The sequence below is a fragment of the Poecilia formosa genome, unplaced genomic scaffold, assembly GCF_000485575.1.
Source record: "Poecilia formosa unplaced genomic scaffold, Poecilia_formosa-5.1.2 Scaffold115, whole genome shotgun sequence".
NCBI classification, from domain to species: domain Eukaryota; kingdom Metazoa; phylum Chordata; class Actinopteri; order Cyprinodontiformes; family Poeciliidae; genus Poecilia; species Poecilia formosa.
Window position 1 is genome coordinate 921,733 of NW_006800054.1, and position 24,246 is coordinate 945,978.

The 24,246-nt window shown below is 38.7% G+C and overlaps 1 protein-coding gene and 1 long non-coding RNA gene across 2 annotated transcripts in view; one reads left to right on the plus strand and one right to left on the minus strand.

The window, feature by feature from the left end:
* Positions 1–7,224: 7,224 nt before the first annotated feature.
* Positions 7,225–16,852, plus strand: LOC107837117 (uncharacterized). The gene is made up of 3 exons (XR_001663107.1): positions 7,225–8,106; positions 15,612–15,614; positions 16,838–16,852. It is a non-coding gene; the product is annotated as an uncharacterized LOC107837117 (long non-coding RNA).
* Positions 9,284–24,246, minus strand: part of baiap3 (BAI1 associated protein 3) — a 43,824-nt gene continuing 28,861 nt past the window's right edge. The window contains exons 14-34 of the mRNA XM_007560470.2: positions 22,688–22,791; positions 22,477–22,594; positions 22,165–22,289; positions 21,137–21,227; positions 20,211–20,267; positions 20,019–20,116; positions 19,816–19,867; positions 19,553–19,704; positions 19,337–19,460; positions 18,798–18,938; positions 17,438–17,533; positions 16,948–17,163; positions 16,203–16,271; positions 16,037–16,116; positions 14,879–14,987; positions 14,329–14,400; positions 14,145–14,228; positions 13,737–13,857; positions 13,534–13,657; positions 11,911–12,116; positions 9,284–11,817 (exon numbers count right to left, since the gene is read on the minus strand). Coding sequence (XP_007560532.1) covers positions 11,714–11,817; positions 11,911–12,116; positions 13,534–13,657; positions 13,737–13,857; positions 14,145–14,228; positions 14,329–14,400; positions 14,879–14,987; positions 16,037–16,116; positions 16,203–16,271; positions 16,948–17,163; positions 17,438–17,533; positions 18,798–18,938; positions 19,337–19,460; positions 19,553–19,704; positions 19,816–19,867; positions 20,019–20,116; positions 20,211–20,267; positions 21,137–21,227; positions 22,165–22,289; positions 22,477–22,594; positions 22,688–22,791 — 2,343 coding nt within the window. The 3' untranslated portion in view covers positions 9,284–11,713. The remainder of the gene's footprint in view (positions 11,818–11,910; positions 12,117–13,533; positions 13,658–13,736; positions 13,858–14,144; positions 14,229–14,328; positions 14,401–14,878; positions 14,988–16,036; positions 16,117–16,202; positions 16,272–16,947; positions 17,164–17,437; positions 17,534–18,797; positions 18,939–19,336; positions 19,461–19,552; positions 19,705–19,815; positions 19,868–20,018; positions 20,117–20,210; positions 20,268–21,136; positions 21,228–22,164; positions 22,290–22,476; positions 22,595–22,687; positions 22,792–24,246) is intronic.

Genomic DNA, 24,246 nt, shown 5'->3' on the forward strand with positions numbered 1-24,246 from the left:
GTTTGATTCATTTGATGTTAAATTGGATTTCTTTTTTTCTTTTTTCTTTTTCTCCTCTGATCAAGGACGGCTAATTTGTTTAAACTGTTTAAAAGGAATTTGGAACAGACGGGGCTGTGCAAACATTTCATTTGAACCACTGAAACATCTTAATCAAGACTGCTAGAAAGAATAAACAAAAACAAAACTCCATACCTGGCAACCCTTCTCACAGCGTTCCTTAATTTTGATCCAAAATCAGCCTTAAAGTAACAACCTTTGGACATGACTTTCCAGCTGAAGAAGGTGCCATGGCATACTTTTTAAAAGGAGCACAGAGTGTAATTTCTTTTCATCCCCAAGTTTCACCACATGATGTTCACATGACGCAAAAAAAACACTTCAGTAGTGGGCTGTAATGACCACAGAGTTTGTTAGCTTTTACAGAGTGGATGAGAGCACACTGTGAGTGTTGGCAGCACTCATGGTGGTCCCAGGGACTCGGTGACATCACTGAACAGAACCAAGTGGCTTAATGTGGGATTTTGGCTAAAGCCTCACAAAGTGCAGAGCAATGTAGCATAATTAGAACATAAGATTTCGTTTGGAGTAAATTGCCGTCTTGAATTTGTTCACGGCGTTTATTTCCGCAGTTACAGTCAAGTGTAAAATTATTCACGCCACTGACAGATTTAGATTTGAAATTAGTTCTGTTCAACCAGAAGGTTTATTTCCATTCAGAAATTAAACAGCCATCTCAGAAAAAGAAAGGAAAACAAAAAAGCATCAATCTTGGGAAAAAAAAAAAAAAAGAAAAAGAAAGGGAACTTAGCTGGTTTTGTTTACATTTTGTTGATGTCAAAATTATTTCAAATTTTCTCAGTCCAACTGAGAGGAAAAATCATCTATGGCCTTACAGCAGCTAAACACTCACCAGTTGAATGTAGCAATGGTTTGGTTGAAAACGTGTTTATTCCTGGATAAACAACTGGTAGAAAAAAAAATGTTGGGACAGCTGAGACTCTTTGAGCGTATAGGATGAGATTTTACCAGCTGCTCCAGTAAAACTATTGTTATTTCCAGAAATAAATGACTTAACTTGTGCTTAGCAAAATAAATGAATTCCAAGGTTTTGTTCTTTAAAAGATCTACGTATAAATGTCTGTACAATCGGCCCTCTTCTATAATCAGTGAACTTGTAGTTCCACTCAGAGCGGTGGGTTTTAACACATGAGCAGTCTCCAGTGGAAACGTCAGAGCCTCTGAGAAAGTCATCCTTCGGACAGTCAACCTGTGGAATTTCTTGAAGCTTGAACTTAAACTGGATTCAGACTGGGAACAGTTTTAGATATGAACTTAAAAGCATTTAAAAAAAATGAGCCAGATCTGTGATCACAACTAATCTACCAATATATATTTTTATCTGCTTCTGTTATGTGTGTTTAACAGAGGATTGCAAATTAGCCATGTATATAATTGCTCATGTATATATTATGTTCATTATATATATATTTGTCACAATGAAATAAACAAACAAAAAATAAACAATTGATGTTGATATTAATAGTGCCTAAAAGTACATAAATGTTAATTTTCTACTAATTAATATAAAAGTTCATAACATAAATCCTGAGACTGAAATGTATTGTGGTTAGTATTTCCTGATAATCAGCCCCGGCATGATAATGCTGTTTTAAATTGCTAATAATTGCGTTTGGGACTTATTGTTACACAATGCTACCAAAAACTCCATTACCCAGAACTCCTCCAATTTACCTCTCAGGGAAAAGCTAATGTGATTCAAATGAAGGTCTGGGGGGCATGAGAGAAAGGCTGACATTGTACGTCGTTGCTCTGATTCACATACTGTACCCACAGGCGGCAAGACCACAGAGCCTGTCTTTAGACTTGTGTCTCACCCTTTGCTTTCTTGTGGGAGGATTCCTGTGGTCCATTCCCACAGCCTCCATGAGAGGGTCCAGTCAGGATAAATAGCTCTACCTCCCACCCTGTGCCAGGGAACAACTTTTATGGGACTGTTCTCCATTATCATAAATATCTTCTCTGCACGTGACAGCAAAGCAGGTCACAGTGTCCCAGCAGAAGATTCGCAACCGCTTCTAATAGATCAGGCAGTGAAAGTGGGAGAATCTAACTGAGGCTTGTCCACAACAGCTGAGTAGAAACAAGGACATTTTTTGACAGCTCCCACGTACGAAATATTTACAGTTTTGCAAAAACAATTTGTGCAGCAAAAGAGGAAACACATTGTCCCCACAGACTGTGACTGTGGTTGGAATTTCCTGGTTCACCAGTTGACAGAGAGCATCAGTGAACTGGAAGGAAAAATAGGAATCTTATCCAACATTGTTTGGGAAGTGTGAAGTCTGCTGACCTCGGACTGAACCAGGAGATTTTAGCGGTAGCCGGTCACATTCTCGCTCTTTCACCATCGGTGACCATGGATACAGTCGTCTTTTGTCTGAAAGTGGCCGTCACCGACTTCAAAGACAGTTTGGCTTTCCGACTGACCACTTGACCCTCCGACGCCCCGTTCATGGAGCGCTGCAACAGGAAATGAACTAAAGCTCACTATTATCACAATCACCCCAGAGTCAGGCTTCACAACAGAGAATTTTAGAAGGACGCAACAGCCGCTAAGAAACTGATGCGAGGATGGTGGTCTTTGAGATTCAATTGGCACAGACTTTGAATGGCGTGGCGGCATCTTTAAAGAATTTTGATTTTTTTTTTTTTTTTGCATAATAATTTCCTGCTTCTGAAAAGGGCAGCAGCGATAAGAATGAATAACGAGGGGTCTCAAGAGCTCTGATCAAAATGTCACCTCTGGCATTGATGCAGCGCTGTGCATGCTTTGATTAGCGATGAATGCAAATCTTCTCTTTCTGATGCCTTCTTAACCTTCTGTGGCCTTCCTGCATTCTGAATGTAATTAGAAAAGGAGCAATTAGCATATTTCCCTGCAGGAAGGAAGTGGGTCCATTTTAAATTTTGAAGCTGCAAACCTAATGCTAAATTTGCTTGTTCAGTTGTAAAAGAAAACCGTTGTCGAAATGGAATAAATATTGTTTTATCAAAGCCACATTACTGCTATTAGCACTGAAATGGTTTCCCCAGGACTGGTATTTTAGCTCCTTCCTGCCAAAGCAAAAAGTGTGCAACTTGTTTTTACTCCATGCAAACCATCTTTATTTTTTCATTTTAACCTGAAATCTGTAATGCATTTAAAAATAAAACATAACACACAAAATTCCCTCTGGGATATATTTATTTTTGCTGTCACAATCTTCCTCTCCATACTTCATTGTGCAGCCCTTCATTTGTTACCAGTCAGTTTTAAATGTGCACCAGAAATTCAAACTTTACCTTTATTCCAGTTTCCATATCCTATTTAAGGGATAAGATTTTCTGCAGTATCACACTGAGATTTCTCCCTCTCTGCAGTTTTCGTCGGATAAATCCAACAGCAAACAGAAACTTGTGTTGCCGCCATATCTCAGTGCTTTTTTTTAAACACCACGAGGCTCGTTTGAACAGCAAGTTTTCTTAAAAAAAACAAAGCAAAAAAAAAAAAAAAAGTGGCAGAAAAATAAACACCATATGTGCTAAACACCTTTTTATATCTTAAGAAAAATACCCTGGGAACTGATAAATTATGCATAACATTCCCTGCCAGTTCTATAATTACTGTTCAAGCATTTATACAAAGATACATTCCAAAACAAGCTCCCTTGGTGTCAGCCGAACTAAATAAAGTAAACACAAAGTTGAGCCAGTGTTTTTTTCTATTTTTTTCTTCTTTTTTGCTCCTGCTGTTATTTGTTTGTGAACTTCAACTAAGAAGACTGCTGAAGATATAAAAACCCCTTTATAGAGTCGCAGAAACAGTATGTGCATGTTTGAGAGCAGCTGAGAGAGCCGCTGTTTTTGTACTTGCTGAGTGGATAAACCGAGTGGATTCATGTGGATGAGTTCTACCACAATAATGACTCCTTCTCAGAGACAAACAGTTCTGTTCTTATTCAGGTCCCCCAAGGAATAAAAGTTCTTCTCTGTTTTTCATATTCTTGTTTATTTATTTTATTTTTTATTTTTTTCCAAACAAACCTTTTCCTTATAAAGTAGTTAAAATGCCTCCCCAGGGCTGCTGCTATAACTAGTCTCTGGAAAAATAAAAATAAAAAAAATCAGATGCTGCTCATGTGATAACTGGTTTATGGGACTGCTATAAGTCCTGAAAGGCGATATTATTTTTCTGCTGCACATGATCAAATTTACACAGCTTGTTGTAATTAATTATGTAGTTATGTAGAACTTCTAACTGCTTTCAGTGCAGTTATTGGTTCTGCAGATGTAAGTACATGTGGGCAAAGAACAACAGCATAGAGAGCTAAGAGGAAAATCTTATTGACTGCTGCTGGATGTATTGCTTTATGTGGAAAAACGGATCAGACTCTTCTAAAAATGAACAGCCATAATCAATAAATTATGAAGAGACCATGAATGAATGCCTGAGATTTGACCTTTTACATATGTCCTACAATTACTTTGAGAATATGTTCGCTGGCCACTCTGATGATCCTAAAAAACATATTACCTTTTTGGGTAATACGTTTACTATTAAACATAATCTTTATATGTCAGTGTTAGTTAAAGTGTGGAGCACCACAACATAACCTACAACTACAAGAGAAACATTATGCTCATAAATGACCCAGAGAAATTCAACTACCAATATTTTTATGAGCAAAATAATTTAGAAGTCTAGTGGAAATCAAAGATCGCATTACACGCAAATTAATATGTAGCAACACATTGGCAATTTTTTTTTTCCTCCACTTGTCTTTAATAATGAATTAGATATATATTTTTTTTTTATCTGGAAAATTGAGTGAGTTCCCTTAATTCAGAAAGACTCAGTCCTTAGTTTTACAGAGACCAAACCTAATGTGAACGTGTCACAGCCTGTGTGTCCACATTAATGGTCTCATTCTGGTCTCATTCAGTCACTATATTGGGATCAGTCAACACAAGACTGTAAGAAGATAAAGGGATGGTTCTGTGATGGATTTGGCCAAAAGACCCAGCAAATCACTGGCTGTGGCCCAAACACCATCCCATTTGCATTCCTCAAGGGCAAGCTGTCCAATATTATCTCTTCTCACTCCAGCAGAGGCCTCAGAAGACACAAAGGACTTGCTGTGTAGGCTTCTTCCCACATCACACACACTGGAGAGCAAAGGCTGACTTCAGAAGTGTCTAATTATGCAGACCTGTCAGCAAGAGATGCACCTGCAGGCACAGGTGTTTATGTCCTTGCATGCATGCGAGGTGATCTTTGCTAAAGGCATCTTCACAGGCCCTCCCAGCAGTACACATTTTTAATGACATAGCAAGCAGTTCAGAGGCAATTTTACCAAAACTTTGAAATTAGGGCGCATAAATAGTCACATTTTTCATTTTATAAACTACAAGCAGAAGAGCGGAGCCTTGCCAGCACATGCACACAGAGATCCAAAAGATAGCTTAGTTTGCATAAATTTACAATTTAACCCGCTCCCTTGACTGATGCTGAAAGTAGTGCAGGTGTGAAATCCCACATCTGGGTGTGTGGGGGATCCAGGTTCAGCTGCTCCGGTGGGAGGAGACGGGGACGACGGTGTAACATTCTGCATGGAGGATTAGGCTTGTCTGAGAGAAGATAAGACTCTGCAGGATCAATGCTGTGTTAAATGTATCTGCCAGAGCCAGAAGAGGAGCAACAGCAATGCACAGACACTGCCAACATTCCTGGGGATCAGAAACCGCTACAGACTTCCAGCTTTTCCATAAGATGCAAGGAAAAGTTTGTACGAGAAGCTCAGTGTATTCTTAGAAAGAAAAAAAACTACATCAAAAGCATGATGGACCTGTATTTTGGGTTTATTTGAAATGATTCAGAACAATGTCTTTACCTGGAAGGAAATGTTCTCAGGAATTCAAATAATCAAATGTAATTAAACAAGATTTTTTTCCTCTTTTTTAAACTTTTCTACTAAAATTATAAAGGAATAGTGATTATTGCTGTCATTTTAACAGACAGCAATAGTAAATACTGACTTTGACACAAGGATTTATTACTTGTGTTGTTATTCCTAGAAAATACGCAACGAGAAGATATATTCACTTTTGTCTCTTATCAGCAAACTATTTTTATACGTTTCCTGCAATTGAGCATGGAAAACAGGGCTTGTTATTATCTGCAAAGTAAGTATTTCCTTTACTTTGTGCAACCTTTTTATTAATTTTCAAAGTTTTAATTTTAAGGTAAAAGTAGAAATGCATAAAATCCTTTCTCCAGTCATGATTTGCTGCATTGATAACAGCACAACAAAGTGGCAAATTCAATGTTCTGCTGTGCTACTGTTTATGCTGTCAGTCAGATGGTCCTCGGAAAACATAAAAAAAGTTTGGTAACCGGTGATACAACCTGGCATTACTACCAAAAAAACCCACGATATATAATATAGCTTACTGTCCCTAAAAAAGAAAAAAAAAAATCTTTTTTATCATTAAGAAGATGACATAACTGACTGAGTTGCTGAGTGGAAACGGTTCATGAAACTACAGGGACATCTAGTGGTCGGAATCAGAAGACCTGTAACATTTTTTTGTCCAGCTTTTCTAAAATCCATGTTGTCAAACAAACACTCAGTTCATCACAGGGAACCAGTATTGCTAATCTGCAACCGGCTTCAGCCTCTCACACGCTGCAGCTGATGCGCGGGTTTGGAGGGCATTGTGCCTGTATAAAATGACAAGGTTCCTCTCCACACCTGAGCCAACACGCAGTTCATAACCCATCTGTTTTCACCAGGTTTCTAATTTGGAAAGTATCGACTGCCAGTCAGTAAACCACAAGCTTCCGTGTCTCGCAGCTATGAGAAATCCTTGTCTAATCCACTATCACAGCAGTCCCTTTGAGTGGTGTGGACACTAAGGTGAGTGTGTCCTGCGGCTCCGTGTTCTCACGGTGGACATAATGAACACCACTGTTTCCTCGTGGTTTTATGTCGCTCTTCTGCAGAGTTGCCGCTGCGTTGCAGGACGCGTTTGATCTCCGGCTAGTCGCGGCAGTTGGGAAGCAAAATATTAAAAGGTCAAGGATTGCCAGAGACACAGGACTGAGAGGAGGAGTGTGGTGAAGAAAGGTGAGAGATTGACAGAGAGGATGAATGGACAAAAAGGTCAAAATCAGCCTGTGGATTTATTTTTTTTCCTTTACACTACGATCGTGTGGGAGGTTGCATCATGTGCCGATGTTGCACCCTTTTCCTAAAGCTGCTTCTTTCAATAAGTAATACAGAGTTTTTATGAGAATGAAGAAACCAGGATGAAATTTAAATACAGTCTTTATTGGGTCATGGACATTTTCTAAAGTTATCTAATAAACAGCAACACAGGAATTTACAATTCAATGACAAATTATTCACTTTAACAATAACAATTTCAAAGTTTTTTTTTTGCCACTTTAGACAGTTTTTACTAGCTTTAATCTCTAAAATCCTCAAAATTAAACAATTCATTATGCGGGGAGAAATTAAATGAAATTGTTGTAATTTGTGCATGTCTAAAACATGCTTTTTTTTTTAAACTTATGTTTCACCCCTTCTTTACGCTGGTCAGAAAAACACAACTAGCTTACTGTGACTGAATACTAACAAATTATTATTATTATTCCAAAGATAGGACCCTGAATTTAAAACGACCTCCCTTAACACTGTCTTAGATATAAATGACTATGTCATGACCCTAATCTAAATTTTAATGTTTGTTTATACTCACAAAATGAGGTTGCATTGTTTTTTTGTAAACATTTGTTGGTAATAAATTAAAGTTTTTGAGGAAGAATGCCAATCAAACACTGTTAGCTATTCAACTATTACCTTCATAAGCCGTGTTTGTCTTCTAGGGGGTAACTAAATGCCACATCTCAAAAATAAACTAAACAAACATAAAAGCAAGTGCTGTTCAGACACACTAAATGACTCCCTACACCTGTAAGAAAGCAGACTTCCTGAACACCCGAACAAACCCTTTAATGCAAAACATGTTTTTCTTTTAGGCGTTTTTTTCTATTATTTTTTTCTGAGCGCTTTATCCTCACAACTTCACAGGGTTACAGCAAAGCACCACACAAGCAGCTACTGAAAAGTTACGTCACTGGCAAAATGCTGTCGGTGTGAGGATTTTGGTGCCAAGTACCTGCTACACTTTCTTTACTACAACTTAGTGACTGTTTTGAAATTGTGATAAAAGAGCAATTTTATATGCATCAACAAACCCCGAAAGCCTAAATGGGCAAAAGTTCTTATTTGTTATTAGCTGACACTCCTGCAGAAGACTTTGAAAATCCCTAAAATAAAGTCGTGTTCAAGATGTGGCCATTTAAAATACAATTTTCAAAAAAATCCAACCAGTTGTAAATTTGTTATAACATTACTTTTTTTTTTGGGGGGGGGGGCGAAGGGAGGGATAAATGTAGGTTTACTTACGGAAAGCTTTTAATGTTTTAGAGTGGAACATTTGTAGGGAAAAAGTGTTACATGAAATAATCCTCACCTAGCACAAAAGTTCTTACATTGAGGGTGAAATTAATATGACAACTGAAATCGCAAAATTGTGACATTTAATGAACTTTTCTAGCGTTTTACGGCGTCATGAACTTTGTTTTGATGGGCTTTCCTAAAACAATCTACACAGGTAGGTTTGGGCTTAAACAAAGGGAAAAATGCAGCATAGCACAACGTATTATAGACCATCATGGACACTTGGAACTACAGTAAAATTTTGACTAAAAACATCTTGAAATCAAAATTGATGAAAGCTCTTTATTTCATAATGATCCAAAATCACACACTAAAATAAAGGCGGAAATGGTTCAGCGGACAAAATGCTGTCATGAGCATCTCAGACCTAAATCTTGCGAAAACCTGTGTGCAGATTACACCATGAGACTTTGGATAATTTGGACAGATTCTGCACAGAGAAATTGCCCAAGATTACTCTCTCTGTACTCCAACCTTGATAAATGTTTCAGTAGAAAACCAGGTACTGTTCTAGTGGTGCTAGTAGCATTTTTCTTTTCAGTGTGAGATTATGTGGCTGCAAGAAGAGATTTATTTTAAGGATTTTAACACGTCTTTACTAAAAATACCAGCAAATTTGCCCATTTGTGCATTATTATTATTATTATTATTATTATTATTATTATTATTATTATTATTATTATTATTATTATTTTAATCCATAATCCCTTTAATAAAGTAAACATATGTATTGAGACATTTCAAACTAAGCTAGGATTAATCTAATCAATATTTACTGAGCTATTTCTTGACTTGCTATAGCAACACTGAGAGTCGGACGTGGATATTTTGTGCTTTTTGAAGCCTGTTTAATATTCTTTATTTTTGCATAATCATGTAATGGGAATTTCTTTTTCACAAGGTAAAGTGGTTGGAGTCCAGGTCAAAGTGTGACCCTCATCTTTTTTGCAGCAGCATTAAGGTCCCAGTCTTCCAGCTACACTCACAGAGCTTTGGGAGCTCAAGCTTAATTCTGCTTGTCAGGCCAGTGAGAGCTGCTTGCAAAAGGTAGGACTTTTCCTTTCCCCTCAAGTGCAATTATACCACTGCACGTGTCATTATCCTCACTTCTCTTCACCTTGAGGGAGAAAGCGTCAAACTGTGGAACAGATTCATATTTAAAACATCAACGAAGGCCTTCGCAGATTTAAAGCTTTCACATCCCGGGCGTCGTGATGCCTGAAGTCGTTTTCTGGTGGATTCTGAACACCACATGTGCGAATCCAAACCAATTAGCCTGGCTTTCCTTTTAAAATGTTTCTGAAACGCTGGCACTCCTGAAACGAGGACGCGGTACTTTTTGCCTCCATCAGGATAAAAATGTGAAGGACAAAAAGAGAGAAAGTGGAGGACAGTCCTAGAAATGAATTCCCTGAACTCTTTAGATTCATCTGCTCATTAATTTGTTCAATTCTGAACAAAATAAAATATTCTTGAAATGATCTGAACTCACTGGGTCACTTTATATAACTTGGCAAGTATTTCATCAAGTTTTTTTTACTAATTAGCTGAGAGTCAGGTTAGATATTCTTTATATTAAAGCTTTGAACAAACATAAAACAGCTTTCAGTTAACCTGTTGCTCTTGTGCAAACAGGAAAAAAGAAAGAGGTAGGTGACTAAGTTTTCATGACACTGAAGTCTCTTGTCATTGGTTTCTTCGGTGACCTTTCGTGTTAATGCAAGGTGATGAAAAGTTAAATGAAATCACGCAGTGACTTGTTTGCGAGGAAATGTTAGACCTTGTTGCTGCAGACCTCATACTGGCCCACAAGCTTAAAATTTCAGACTACCTAAAATTGCATTCTTCCAATTAACGTCTTATTATGTTTACATTAAGCAGCTTCAAACAATAAATAATCCAGCACTTTCCACAATTAATGGCACCCCTGAGATTTGCAACAACCCCAAACTAAAATAAAATAAAATAAAATTTGCTAGCCTACCTTTTAATAACATGAAATGTGGCACAATTTTTTGCACTAAGAACAACGCCTATGAAAAGTAAGATTTCATAAAATAATTGGCCACGGGGGAGCTATTCGCAAATTTACAAGAAAAAAAAAAAACTTGGATAAAATATTTAAAGAAAATATTTCCAGACATTACAGTCTCCAAATCTTTAAAAACATAAAAAGCTCTGAAGTTTTCAACATCAGAGAATATCTAAGTATTTTCTTGTAAACATGTGAAATTGATCTCACAAAGATCTTTGTAGAAACCTACTCCTCCGTGGCATCACTTTCCCCCTTTTATTTGTAATTTTTACTCCACCGTAAAAAAATATATGTACTTCAATCATTTTTGCGATTTATACTTAATGCTTTAAGGTGGATTTGCATGTCAAGCAACATCTTGTTTTCCTGTGGTATAACACACGATGTGTCATACAGATTTGCTTCTTCTTACCACAATTTGCAGCGAGAAAAACAAGAGAGTCGGCATGCAGGTTGAACAGATGTGTGGTGATTTTAGTCGTAGAGGAAACGGATAACTTGGTCTAAACTTGCCCATATCTTTAGAAAGAGTGATAATTAAACAAATCAAACCCCCTACAGATTAACACATCCTTTCCAGGGGTGCCACTAATCATGATGGATGCTGTAGCAGGTGAACACACTAAATAAGCTTCCATTCAACTGAACTCCACATTACCTGTGAAGAACCCCCATGAAAACACCTCTGTAACCAATAAGCATATCTGAGGTATAGATTTAGACTTAGAGCTATATGTCGGCTACTTCCACAAAATATTCTTTTTAAATGTTAAATCTATCATATCAAATACTATACAACAAACATAACAGTTACTTCATTACAAAAAATATAGACTAGTAACATTCAGTATCAACTATCCATTGACTTCTAAAATATAGTTAAACTGAGACAGCATAGAGTTGCACAGTGACCGGATGTTCGTCTTCCAGTAAGAAAACATCCTCGTGTTCTTTTCATTTTGGTATAATTACCGAGCCAACAATACATCGGAAAAGAAAGGGTAAATATTGTAAACATTGTTACAAGTACAAAAGCACGTGTCGCAAGATGTGATCAGAAAAACATGAATACAACCAATACTAACAGCTCTTAGTCCTCCTCCATCGACTTCTCGATCTCCTTCAGCCTGCGGACGAACTCCTGAGCCTCCCTGTCTCCGGTGCGAGCATCCAGCATCCTCATGATTGGCTTTTCTGAGGGGTCAAAGAGAAAACGTACCTCTTATATTCTTAGAATTACCTCAGAGGGCAAACAGGCTGAAACATCCTCGACTACAGTATTGGTACCACTGGGTTTGCTGCGGGACAAGTGCAGAATGACGGGCTGGACATTCTTTCCGGCGGCCGACGCGTTTGGTCTCCCCGGCCAGCAGAAGTCGCTGAGCGGAGCGACGGCTTCTCCAGCAAAGTCGTTGGTAGACAGCCAGTCGTAGTCCATCACAGTGAAGGTCAAACAGGCGTACCTGTGCCTGTACTGTTCAGGACTGACATGACTGGAAGACAACAGAGTCAAAAAAAGAACCTATCAAATGAGGAACATGCACACGCACACGTCGCTTTATCCATATTTCGCCACACGACTACAAGTCTGCTTTATTGGAGTGATGGACCAACACAGGTCAGAGAAAAATTGAGAAGTGTAAGGAAAATTATGGCTTTCAAATAAAAAATAAATAAAAAAAGTGGTGTGAATAAATGTATTCCCCCGCCCCTCCAACTGTTACTCTGATTCATCTAAAAACAATTTGTGCGACCAAATGTCTTGTTTGTCAGATGTTACCTAATTAGTAAACAGAGCCCATCTGTGGGTAATTTAACCTCGTTGTAACTCTACAGACCCATTCGATAAGTTAGAGTATTACTGAAAAGCCCATTTATTTCAGGAACTTTATCACTAAGTGAAACACAGTGTATAGATTAATTATTTCTGTTAATTGTAATGACTTTCTATTTACAGCCAATGAGAGCATGACATTTAAGATTAGATTATTACATCAGACCCTCAAAAAAAAAAAAAAATGTTTGCTGGTGTTGGTGTCTTCCTGGTTTTCCCTGCCCCTTTTGTTTCCTTCCCGTCTGTCTCCCAATAATGTTGTTTGTTTTCTGTCCAATCAATCACCTGAACCTGGTATGGCCTGAAGTGCTGTCACTAATGTAATAACGTTAAGGTGCTAGTGGTGAAATGTCTTTCCCCATTTTGTAGAGCAAATCTGCCACTGTTACTGTAAAAAGGCGTTCTGGTCAGATGGCATCAAAATCTCAACTTTAGAAACCGTTTGTTTAGGTAAAAGCTTATTTATTCGTTACGATGGCACAAAGTCCAGACCTGAATATGACTGAGAATCTGTGGCAGGATTTGAAAGCTGACCCTCAAAGACACTGTCCACCCAATTGGACTCAGTGAAAGCTGTAGCCAAGGACCAGCATGCGACAAATCCCGAAACACTTGAAGCTGAACTTACACAGGGAGAACGTATTGACTGAGATGAGGTGAATACAAATGCGCAACTTACGCTTCAGGTTTTTATTTATACAAAAAAAAGGAAGAGAAATTATGTATTATTTCCTTTTACTTCATGCTGTAACTATGCATCAGTTTGTGTTGGATTGCTAAATAAAAGACAGATAAAATAGATTGAAGCCCTGCCAGCATGCCTAGGTGGGCCCCATATGGGGGAAAGGAGGGCAGACCAGATGGGTCCCATATGGGTTTGTCCGCGGGTTCCACGGTGGCCCCACATGGGTTTGCCCATGAAGGGCCCATGTAGGCTGTGGCCCTTCATGGGCAAACCCATATGGGACCAATATGTCTGCCCTCCTTTCCCCCATATGGGGCCCACCTAGGCATGCTGGCAGGGAGCTAGTGATAATATCATATATGCAGAGAGGAAACTAAGGCATTTCACTCACAAATAAAACAGTTCATCGAACACTGGATGCAGCGTCTTTAGCTTCACTTGAGTGCGTTGACTCTTGGCTGCAGGAAAGAGGTGATGAGGACAGAGCTCCACAATCACAAATGGATCACTAAGACCTGAAAGAGATGACAAAAGTATTACAAGATGTTCAACAAAGCCTTATGTCTACCATAAAACATTTGCTTTTACTTTTACCATTGGCATCCAATGCGATAATGTCCGCAGCGTGCAGAATCTCCACTGTGAGTCTCTGCTCTGGAGGGTCGTAGTAGCATTTCACACTGATTCGACCGTAAGGTGTATGCTTGAGTGTTTTCTGCAGCATGTTACATCACAAGCAAAGTCAGAACATATTTATTAAGTGTTTATCTCAGCAGTGATACATCCACTGACAAGAAGAATCATTTTTGTTGTATTCAGTGGCCTACAAAAATATTCAACATTTCTCACAGTATCTCGCAATATTTGATTGCATGTTGCTTTTAGGGGCTTGAGGAAAGGCCAGACTTTCAATCAGGGGTGAAGCAATAGAGCTCAGGGTATTCAATCAATATCTCCCCATCCACTTAAATGAAATTGTCTGTCCGGTAACTTAAAACACACCTGGAGGGAAATCTTCTCCAGGTAGTACTGCTCGATCAGATCAAAGGAGGAACATTTGTTTAGCCTGAGCTCTTCATCCAAGACCTAAACAATGAAGGTGATCAGTTAGGGAAACATATAAAGGAGACAAATTTAATTTACCACGCACATGAAACTCGACTGGCAGAATTGCACGGCCGCATACCTTATAGTCTCCGCTTTTCATGTCTTCCAAGGCCAGACCGTCACCCTTAACGTGGAAGAACTGCAACAGGGTCTAAAACATTGAAATGACGACAAAAATAGAACAAGCGTGCTATGAGTCATCACACAAACCCCTCCGATATGAATAGGCTAAAGTCTCAGCTCCGAGAAGATGGCCGTTGTTGTTCACACTAACATTACGAAACCTTGGGCAGGCAAACGTGATGTTTGTGGAGGAAGGTGTGGAGGGACGGTGCGAGCGGCTACTGCATCCTAACTTAGCCCACGTCTGTGGCAGACCTTAGCCTCTCGTGGAAAAGTGTGACGTCCCCTGCCAGCTCGTTGACTTTGTTGAATAAACAACAGTTTCCACATTGTCATTCATAAGGGAGCTCATGTTGCCACATAGCTGTTGTCTGAAGACTTCATGAATATCTGACATATGCTAACTAGTGCATTGCAGCCAACATCCAGAGACGGATCGCTAAAGAGGGGCAGGAGCAAACATTTACTAATGGCAAAGAAAGCTAAGCAGAATCTATGACGCTGACCTCAACTGTGTACTGGAAGCGGTTGTAGAACTCCACCTGAACACCCCTGTTTTCTGTGACCGCGTCCAGGATCATTCGCAGGAGCAGCTCCCACATGCTCTGCAGGACTCTGCGAGGCAACAAGCACAAGCAATGCTCTCAAAAATAACACCCACAGGCCAGAAAAAAAAAAACATGTAAAATCATGTTGTCAAACTCATGCTTCTGGGAGAAAACAACAACATATTAAACGGTGAACTAAAATAATCACTTCTTGTCAAAAGCTGCTTGGTTGTTTTAGCCAAATCCCGATTATTACCCAGTTGTTTAACACAGAGCCAAGGCCTTCCCTGAAAAAGATGCCATCTTTGGTAGCAGCCAGTGTCACTCCAAAATGAGTAAATATTTTTCAGCCTTAGTGGTTCTTCCATATAAGCAAAAGTTCCTAACACCATGTGCATTAATGTACCCTCATGCAGTCATGCATGCTGGCATGGCAGAGTTCTCGAATCAAAAGCAGATGGTGTCTCCTCTTTTAAAGCTGGAGGAAGTGCTGTCCATCATTTCCCAGATAATCGACTTGGAAAGGTTAGAGGTTTACAGGACAGATTTCATATGTAGCTCCTGCCTGCCAGCTTTGCTCAAGGTTTTAATCAGCCAAACATGTTGGCTGATTTTTACATGGAACATGCAGGAGATCTATCGGTTTACTTCTGGCTAAATTGTCCAATCAGATCAGATCAGATCAGATCAGATTGTATTTGTAGTACACATATGAAAATAATTCTAGTGATAAATATAGCCATTAAATGATATGAAGTATTGTCACTTAACAATGTGGTGGATTATAATTATGCAAAACACGTATTTCATCTATTTCTATGTAGTTAAAATACTCAATGTGGCAAGTAACAGTGTTCCTACCCTGGGACTGCTCCACATTTTGTCATAGCTGCTACCGTCCACATTTTGCTGCAATTTCATCTTCAAGATTTTAAAGGCACAGTGCTGGAAAGTATTCGCAGTGCTTCACTTTTTCCACATTTTGTGATGTTACAGTCTCATTCCAACTTGTATTGAATGAATCTCTCTTTGGAAAATTCCACACACAAATACCCCATTTTGACAAGGAAGAAAAAATATTTTGCAAACGTATTTTTACTGTCTTCACTTTTTCACCTGGTATGATTTTCCTTAACAAGGTTTGCCGTCAGGATGACCATCGTGTCTTGAAGGTACTTCATGAGGGGGGAAACGGCCTGGGAGAAATCCACATGTCACAAATACACGGCGGGTGACAAAACTGACACAGGAATGAAAATGTCAGCTGGTTGTTGCTACATACGTCGTCGTTGTTGATGGAGTCTGGAGACAAGCTGATGTGCTGAATGTACCGTCGCAGTTCAGGCAGCATCTGCACACATAATGCTTAGTTATAGAAGAGCAAGCTGGTGTTTCAATGAATGACCATTCTACTGATCAACAAATCTATGATAGCCTGAGTATGGTGCATGTTTGACCCCCAAAAAACAGCCAAATATATGTATATATAGACTTTATATATTTTTGCTTTCTTTCTGTATTCTTCAGTATAGTGATAAACATTTATCTGAGTTGAAAAACTATGAAGACACACTAATTTGGAAATCCTGTGGGGATATTTTTATAATTATTATTTAGGTCTTAGCTATGCTACTCTGAAAATTTTAATACTGATATTCTATCATTAAAAAAAAAATAGACAAAATGCCAAAAATAATAAGAAATATTTTAGTCAGTAGGTGGTGATAATATCAAAATAGTTACCTACCTATATAGAAAAAAGCTAATTTAAGAGCAGAGCTAGTAATTATAACTAAACGGGTATGTTTTATTGTTACTTTTCAAATAAATTGAAGTTCAATATTTGCACAGTCTGGACAAACTAATCTGTGGCACAAAACAAAAATAATAATTTGCCTGTGCTGGTGGATGCTGCAGAAAACATTTTGTTTTGCAATTCATCTGACAGTTTTAATTATCTCCGAAGATTTAACGTGTCAATATCCCATCAGCACGGATGTAGCCTGAGCTGACGTTAACGTTTTCACCTTGTCGGTGAGCACCGTGATTAGGCGCTTGGCTTCTCTTTGCAGGTCCAGGTCCATGTTGAACAGCTGCCCGTTGAGGGCTTTGTACACCTGCTCTTTCCCCTCCGCGCCACACGACTCCTCCATGGCCCGCTCCACGCCGGGCCAGTCCAGGTCTCGAGGCAGGTGAGCCAGGAAAGCACGCACGTGCTCCACGTTGTTCAGGCCGATGCAGAGCTAGCCGAAAGCCAAGAGGAGCAAAAGGGGAGAAAAAGAGGGGTGGTGGAGGAAATAAAAAAAGAAGGAAAAGAAGCAGAGCTACCAAGAAGTAGAAAGATGGCTTATGAGTATAAACAATTCATGACAGCAAAGACGCATCTGCTTTATTTCTGTGTCGACATTTGTGCTCTCCTCCTGCTGTGCTTTTGTGTTTACAAGCAGTAACTCTCCGGTCGTTTTGTACATCATCGTGTGCCCGCCGCCCTCTGCTCTGTCTTGCTACGGGCGGTACCTGCACTGTGAAATTCTTGTGGTCTCGGGCCAGCTGGTTCCTCTCAATCTTGCGCGTCATCATCTCCGAGTAGCAAACAGCTTCACTGCAGAAGTTCTGCGGGGAGATGGAGGTAGGGCCATTTATACGACTTCATAACTTCGTAGGGAGCGCATGTGATACAGATGCTACATTTGTGGTGTGGAAAGAAAAATATGGACGGTGGTCTATTTTTTTCTTTTCTTTTTTTCTTTACAAATGACCTGCCACAGTGACTAATTTGTGGAAACAACTTTGGCTGCAGTTGTATCCACAAATGTTTTGGAGTTTTCATATCAGTGCCAAGTCTGCCCCAGCTGGTTTGCTTTAAGGATTGTTCTTGTATTTACAGTTGAAACCAGATATTTACATACACAGAATAGAAAGACACATATGTGTGTTTTTTTTTTCTCACTGCCCGAAGTTCTGATTTTTAGGTTAGATAAAACCTCTTTTTTTTTTCTTTTTTTTTTAGGTTAGTTAGAATTAACAAAATTATTTCTATTTGCTAAATTCCAGAAAATGTACAGAGAACAAAAATATATATTTTTTGTAACTTTCATCAAATTCAGAAGTTTTGCTGTATGTAAATATCTAGTTTCAGCTGTATGTCCATCCCATCTTACTGCTAATTCTGACCAGTTGTGCAGTTCCTGCTAATGACAAGCATTCCCACAGCATGATGCTACCACCACCATGTATGCCAAGTTATATCATTTTGGAGTAATTTGCAGTTGTGCATTCTTTTTTTTTTCTTTTTTTTTTGGATAATGGACTGAACTTCTGTCTACGGTTGAGTTATGGTTTTATAACCTGATCTTTCCTTAAACTTCTTTACAATTCTATCCCTTCATTGTCAGATATGTTCCTTGGTGTTAATTATGCAGTTTGTTTACTTATGTTCCTTAACAAACCTTTGAGACCCTTACAGAACAGCTACATTTATAATGAGTCTAGATCTAACTGTCTACTAAAGGTCGTTTGTCGCACTGAATTTTATCCAATTTTTATGTCATACTTTCATCATTTTATTTGTAAGAAAATCTGAAAACCATGTATTTATTTTTATTTTTTTTTGTTTCACTTCACATACACGTCACTGGGTGTTGGTTTGCCACATACAATCTGAATATAATATTTAAAAAATTGTGATTGCAGTGTGACTAAATATGCAAAAATTCAAGGGATGCCAGTACTTTTGCAAGGCACTGAAAGTTTCTTTTTTTCTTTCACTTCGACTGGCAAAATCTTCCTTTAACCCCTGCACGTCTCATAGGAGTCATCTCTTTATGACTGCAGGATATGAGTATGCATGTGTTGCGATGCTAAAAGTGGCACTCACGTCTGTCAGACGAGTGACAAAGATGAAGGCCCCCGCAGAGTCTGGCCAGGACAGCTGGAGCCAGATCTCACGTACCTGGCTGAAGCAAGCTGTCACTTCCACTGCTGAGCAACTGTGTTTGGCTTGTTGCACAGGCTGAAGCTGTTCACAAAACACATGCTTTTTAATCATCAAACTGGCAGAAGATGAATTTATTTAGACAATAAATAAATAAATGTCACGAGGTTTAACATACAACTTTTCGTGAACACGGATTAAGTTTCGGTGAACCTGTTTCAATTTGATCTATTTGTTCACATATTGAAGTAACTGTGGTAACAAATCAAACGCGTTTCCTCAATCTACTCAACTGAAATGTAATTGTGTGGTCAAAAGCACTGAAAATAATATTTAACTTAATTCAATAATTATATGGGGTTAGGGTTAGGCCATTAACCAGAATGGATGTCTGGTCCTAGGTGTAGCGCCTGTCATCACAGATCAACTCCAATTATTTTAATTGCAAAAATAATTGCACTGGAAGAGCAGAAGCGTCCCACCTGATCCGTTTCCACGGCTTTGCGGATTCTGTCGCAGGACCTGTCATGGACAATCTGCAGGAACTTATGAATCGACGACTTGAACCAGTTATGAAAGCCTGTCAGGGCCAACATTTTGGCGTCTCTGTTTGAGCAGAGCAGAAGTCTTTATGAATAAACGGGAGGCTAATCAAATGACGAGGCTGGCACATGAATAGTCATTAGAGCTGAACAAACTTGAGGGGAAGAAACTCTCGAAAGCCCTTGAGGATCTTCAAAGACATGAAGAGTTCGAAGATGGTTTCCCCCATAGTCTGAGTCAGTCTGGAGCTCTCCTGCTCCAGAGTGCCACAGACCCGCTCCATTGCTACATTTACATCATCTGCTACCTGCCGGGAGGGAGAATTGGAAAGAGGCAGAGTCAAATTTAGCAACAACAACATCGCAGCATGACTCACAAAGACTTCAGAAGACTTTTTCACCTTGTTTCAAAGACTTACCTGTTTTTCCAGCTGCCTGTATGATATGCTGAAGTAATCTACTTTCACAGCACTGTGAGAGCAAAGAACGAAATGACATGAGACCAACTACAAGGCAACAACACAAAATGAGTCTGACAGGGTGCGCAGCTTTTGAAGGCGTGGTTGTATTTTATGAAATACATAGCACACACTGTTGGCTTTAGTAAAAAAAAAAAAATCACCTGTAGAAGAGTTTGTTGTAGATGTTTTGGCCTCGCTGTACATCTGCACAAACGGCATCGATCACCTGAACCATTTTTTTCAGCTGCTCCTCCAGAGACTGAATTATTAGAGAAGATTCACAAGCTTCAGCACGCTTAGTAAAATAAGATTCCTTCTATCTTATTTATTATTTATTTTTATTATAAACTTACCCCTTCCTCTGGTTTGTACTGGGCAATTAAGCTTTCATACCACTCAGACGTTCCTTTCTGTCGATGAAAGGAAAAAAAATGGGTTTCACCGGTGACGTAACAACATTTAGCGACATATTTTGTCAAAGTGAAGTCTGCACTGGTTGCTGTCAGCATGTTCTCTAACCTTCTGGTTACAATACTATCAAAAATGTTCTTTTAAATTATCTGTGTGACTTTATTTTATGTACTTTGGTATAAACAAAATGTAAAAGAGGGTTGAATGAAACTGTAAGCTCTGTGAAACTAGGAGAACTGTTAGTTCAGAGTTTTACAATGGCTAGAATGTCCCATCATCCCTTAAAATAGCAAGATTACTCATTAAGCTGAAAAGAGGCACCCCACAGTAAATCAGTTCTGGATGCATGTGTCCTGTATTTTTATGAATCAGTGAAAATGTATTTATAGCTTATACTTAAACTGATCAAAGAAGAAAAAGATTATTCTACATTGAACCGAGATTCTTCCTAGGTTTATAAAATCTTTATTAATGGGTGAATTTCTATGTTTTTGTTGCATTAGGACTTAAATAAAAACTGCAAAATTGACTAACTTGGCGTGATAACTTTGAATTTCTGTTTTATTTTTCAAAAATATCACTAAATTTGTGATGGTTTTACATTGATTTTTTTTTCCCCCTGTTATTCTGATACAAATAATAACCCCCCTTTTCCTTGTGCTTGCTTTGCTTTTTCCGAACATAATCTCTATTGTAAATTGATACACCATTTTCCAGAGCAAAATTCATGTCACACAACCTATCACGTTTCCAGTCATTTCTATTTTGGCAGACCGAACTACTACAGCAGCAAGGACAAGTCCTGTGGCGTTTCACTGAGTTGTAATGCAGATGTTCTGTTTTGCTACAAATGCTCGCCCGTTGTTACCTTGACAGCAGTGGTGATGTCCAAATGAAGCTCATTTCGGAGAGGACAAACAGTCTTAAATGCCCTCATGTTTTGCATGTAGCCAATCCCCCTGGCATGCACAGACAGGAAAAACCAATTACATGACAAAATTGCTATTCAACTCATCACACAGTGACACATTGTTCTCAGAGTTTAGCAAGTATAATAGCTGCAATCTCACTAAATGAATTTCAGTCTAATTGTATGCAGGAGTCCGGGTTATTTATGCAGGAGGAGAAAGATACGTGTTGGGTGTGTATGAGAGTTTGTATGACTGGCAGTTTGTTTTTATGTAATAATGGGGTTCATTACCTGAGCAATCACTAACTTCTGTAAATATATCGACAAAATTACAATTTCCACATGAAAATGTTTGCATATATATATTTTTTCCTTCAGATTTAAATCATTCCAAATATCTGAGTAATAAATGTCTTTCTGGTTAGAGGATACTCAAAAACATTGCACTGCTTTGTATAGCATAAAGTTATTGTTTCTAAAGTTTCTGATCATCAAAACAGTTTCTTGTTTGAGATAAATGTTGTCATGGCGATCTGCTCAAGCTCACATGTTTCTAAGATACATCTACAAACAGCTACTGCACTTTCAACCTTTAAAAAGTCACGAGTGGCTTCAGATTTGCTTTGTATTGCAATGTAGGCATCAAGTGCGAGAGCATTTTTACAAGTTGTATGAAAGCTTAGCATGACATAAATGAAAAATAATATAAAGATAGATGAGAATATGTCAGAATACTGGCACACAAAATTCTGCCTTCTTTAGCATTTGTGCGACAATTTGTTGTTAGAAACAAATGATCGTTACTTTGTTTCGTATGGAAATGAGAAATGATCGAGATAATACCGTTGTAATATACGGTGATATTACTGCTGCCTGCACAGAGTGTGACTGACCGGCTTTCGTCTCTCTGTGTTCGTTGGAGTGAAAAAAGGTTCTTGGTATGGGAGCGCAGGCGAGAGCCTGATGTGATGGTGGTGTGACTTTACCTCAGCATGAGCTCGTAGCGTGTAATGGCAGCAGCGCTTGTGCAGGGGAAAACCTGACGCATGTTCTTCATCAGGCACAGGCAGTGCTCTGTGTACAGTCTGAAGCTGTCTGATAGCTGCCTCTCCTGGACACAGGAAGGGCCCTCAGTTATAGCTTCCAGTACACTGGCTGTGGGACATTTTTGGCTGAACCAAAAACCTTGATGAATGCCAGTGAAGAGCTGAGCTAATGAGGTGACTGTTTCTAGGCGATGGAAGTTTTTGGGTTTTTTTTTTTTTTCCCTTTTGGGAAGCCGATAATGTAGAACCTACCAGGTCTCCCCTCACGGTGGGAGGGTCCCACTCTGCATCGATGGTCCTCAGGAGGCGCAGCAGCAGGGAGTAGCACAGCCTCTGGTTCCGATGATGGTTGCTGTAGCACTGCCAGCGCCTGCGTAAAACAAAAGAAAATATGCACCTTGCAGGCAAATGCTTCAGGTCGCATACTCAATTTAATCAATGTAATTTTGTCATTAATACCTACACAATAGCCTGCTGCAGAGGTGAGAGATCAGTTTGCACAGCATGGTGAGTTAGCACAGTCCATGCTGGAGGAGAAACCTGTCCATTCCAGTTGTATGGCTCTCTCTGGGGTTTTAAAAGAGTGGCAATATAATTTTATTCACATATTATGCAAAGTAAGATGCTTTTCTTTTTTTTTTTGTCAAACAGATGATGTTTGTGTGTGAGCTGTTACAAACATCTAAATACTAACAAAGGTCTAATACCAATGTAGAACAAAAAGCGTCGGTCACTTCAGAATAATTACCACACTTAAATCAGAACAAAGAGAAGCTGTTAGCTCCATGAAAGGTTGCAGCAAAATCATAACCAGTGCAACAGCTTTGTTCAGTCCAGCAAATTAAAGTTTAAAGGGAACCCATTGCGCATCCTTTTAAACAAGCTATGATAGATATATGGACTTTACAAAACATGTTCAATTTTATTGCACTAAATCATTAAAAAGCAATGTTTCATTCTTTCAAATTGACCTGTTTTAGGCAGCTGTCACTTTTATGCATATACGTTGTTGCTGGTCACACCCTCCCAACTCATCATTTGGACATACACGTCCAAATGCCTGCAAACAGATGTGTAATTGTACAACTGTACATCTTGGCCCCTGGATCAGACCCAGAAGCATAAGAAGATGAGCCGTCTACGGTTTCTGAATGGTAAGCCAACAACAAAACACTTGTCTTTTCCAGCAGCCATTGTAGAGCGCACACACAGCAATAAATTGATCAGCTCCATTGTAACAAATACTGATGATTGAGCAGAACTGATTAGGCAAGTTTCATCTCAATAAAGAGAACAGGTTGTTGTTTTACGAAGACCTGAGCATAAGAGACAAAGTCCATACTAATCCATAACCTTTAGATATTTTTCTTTCAAACTGAAATACATATCTAACCAGAATCATTTTATCAGCCAAGATTGTGTGCACAAATAAGGACTTTATCTTCAGTTTAAAAAGCTCAGATGTAAGATGACGCATATGTAAAGTACAGATGTAAAAGATAAGCATATATAGTTTACAGAAAATAAAATAAAGGAGAAAAAGAACATGCACACCAAAAGCTTTTTATGTAAAGGCAAAGGAAAAATGAAAGCTAAGTTGTGGTAGTGCAATACTCTTCTTTTGTTTCACAGTAGAGTAGCTGATCGTGTTCATCAAAGACAACCTGGGGAAAGACATTGTGTCCATGGAGGCTGGTTTTGGAAAACAACACCAGCCTGAATGTAAAGGTAGAAACAGTTTTAATATTAATCTTGTAAAATGGACTCAATCATTTCTGAAGGTCTTTGGCTTAGTTTTCTTTCAAGTTTTTCGGTTGACTTCATCAACGCTTTAACAGGAATGTTTTCTGTTTTTTTATTTTTTTTTATTTGTGTAAGCACTTAACTCAGACCTATGAATGTATCAGACATAAAAAGGCTCCCACACATGAGGCAAAAGCCATTAAAAAGATAACTTGCAAAAAAATAAAAAAAAATAAAATAAAATCATTTGGGTCTTTTTCACACAGTCTTTCCTAATGA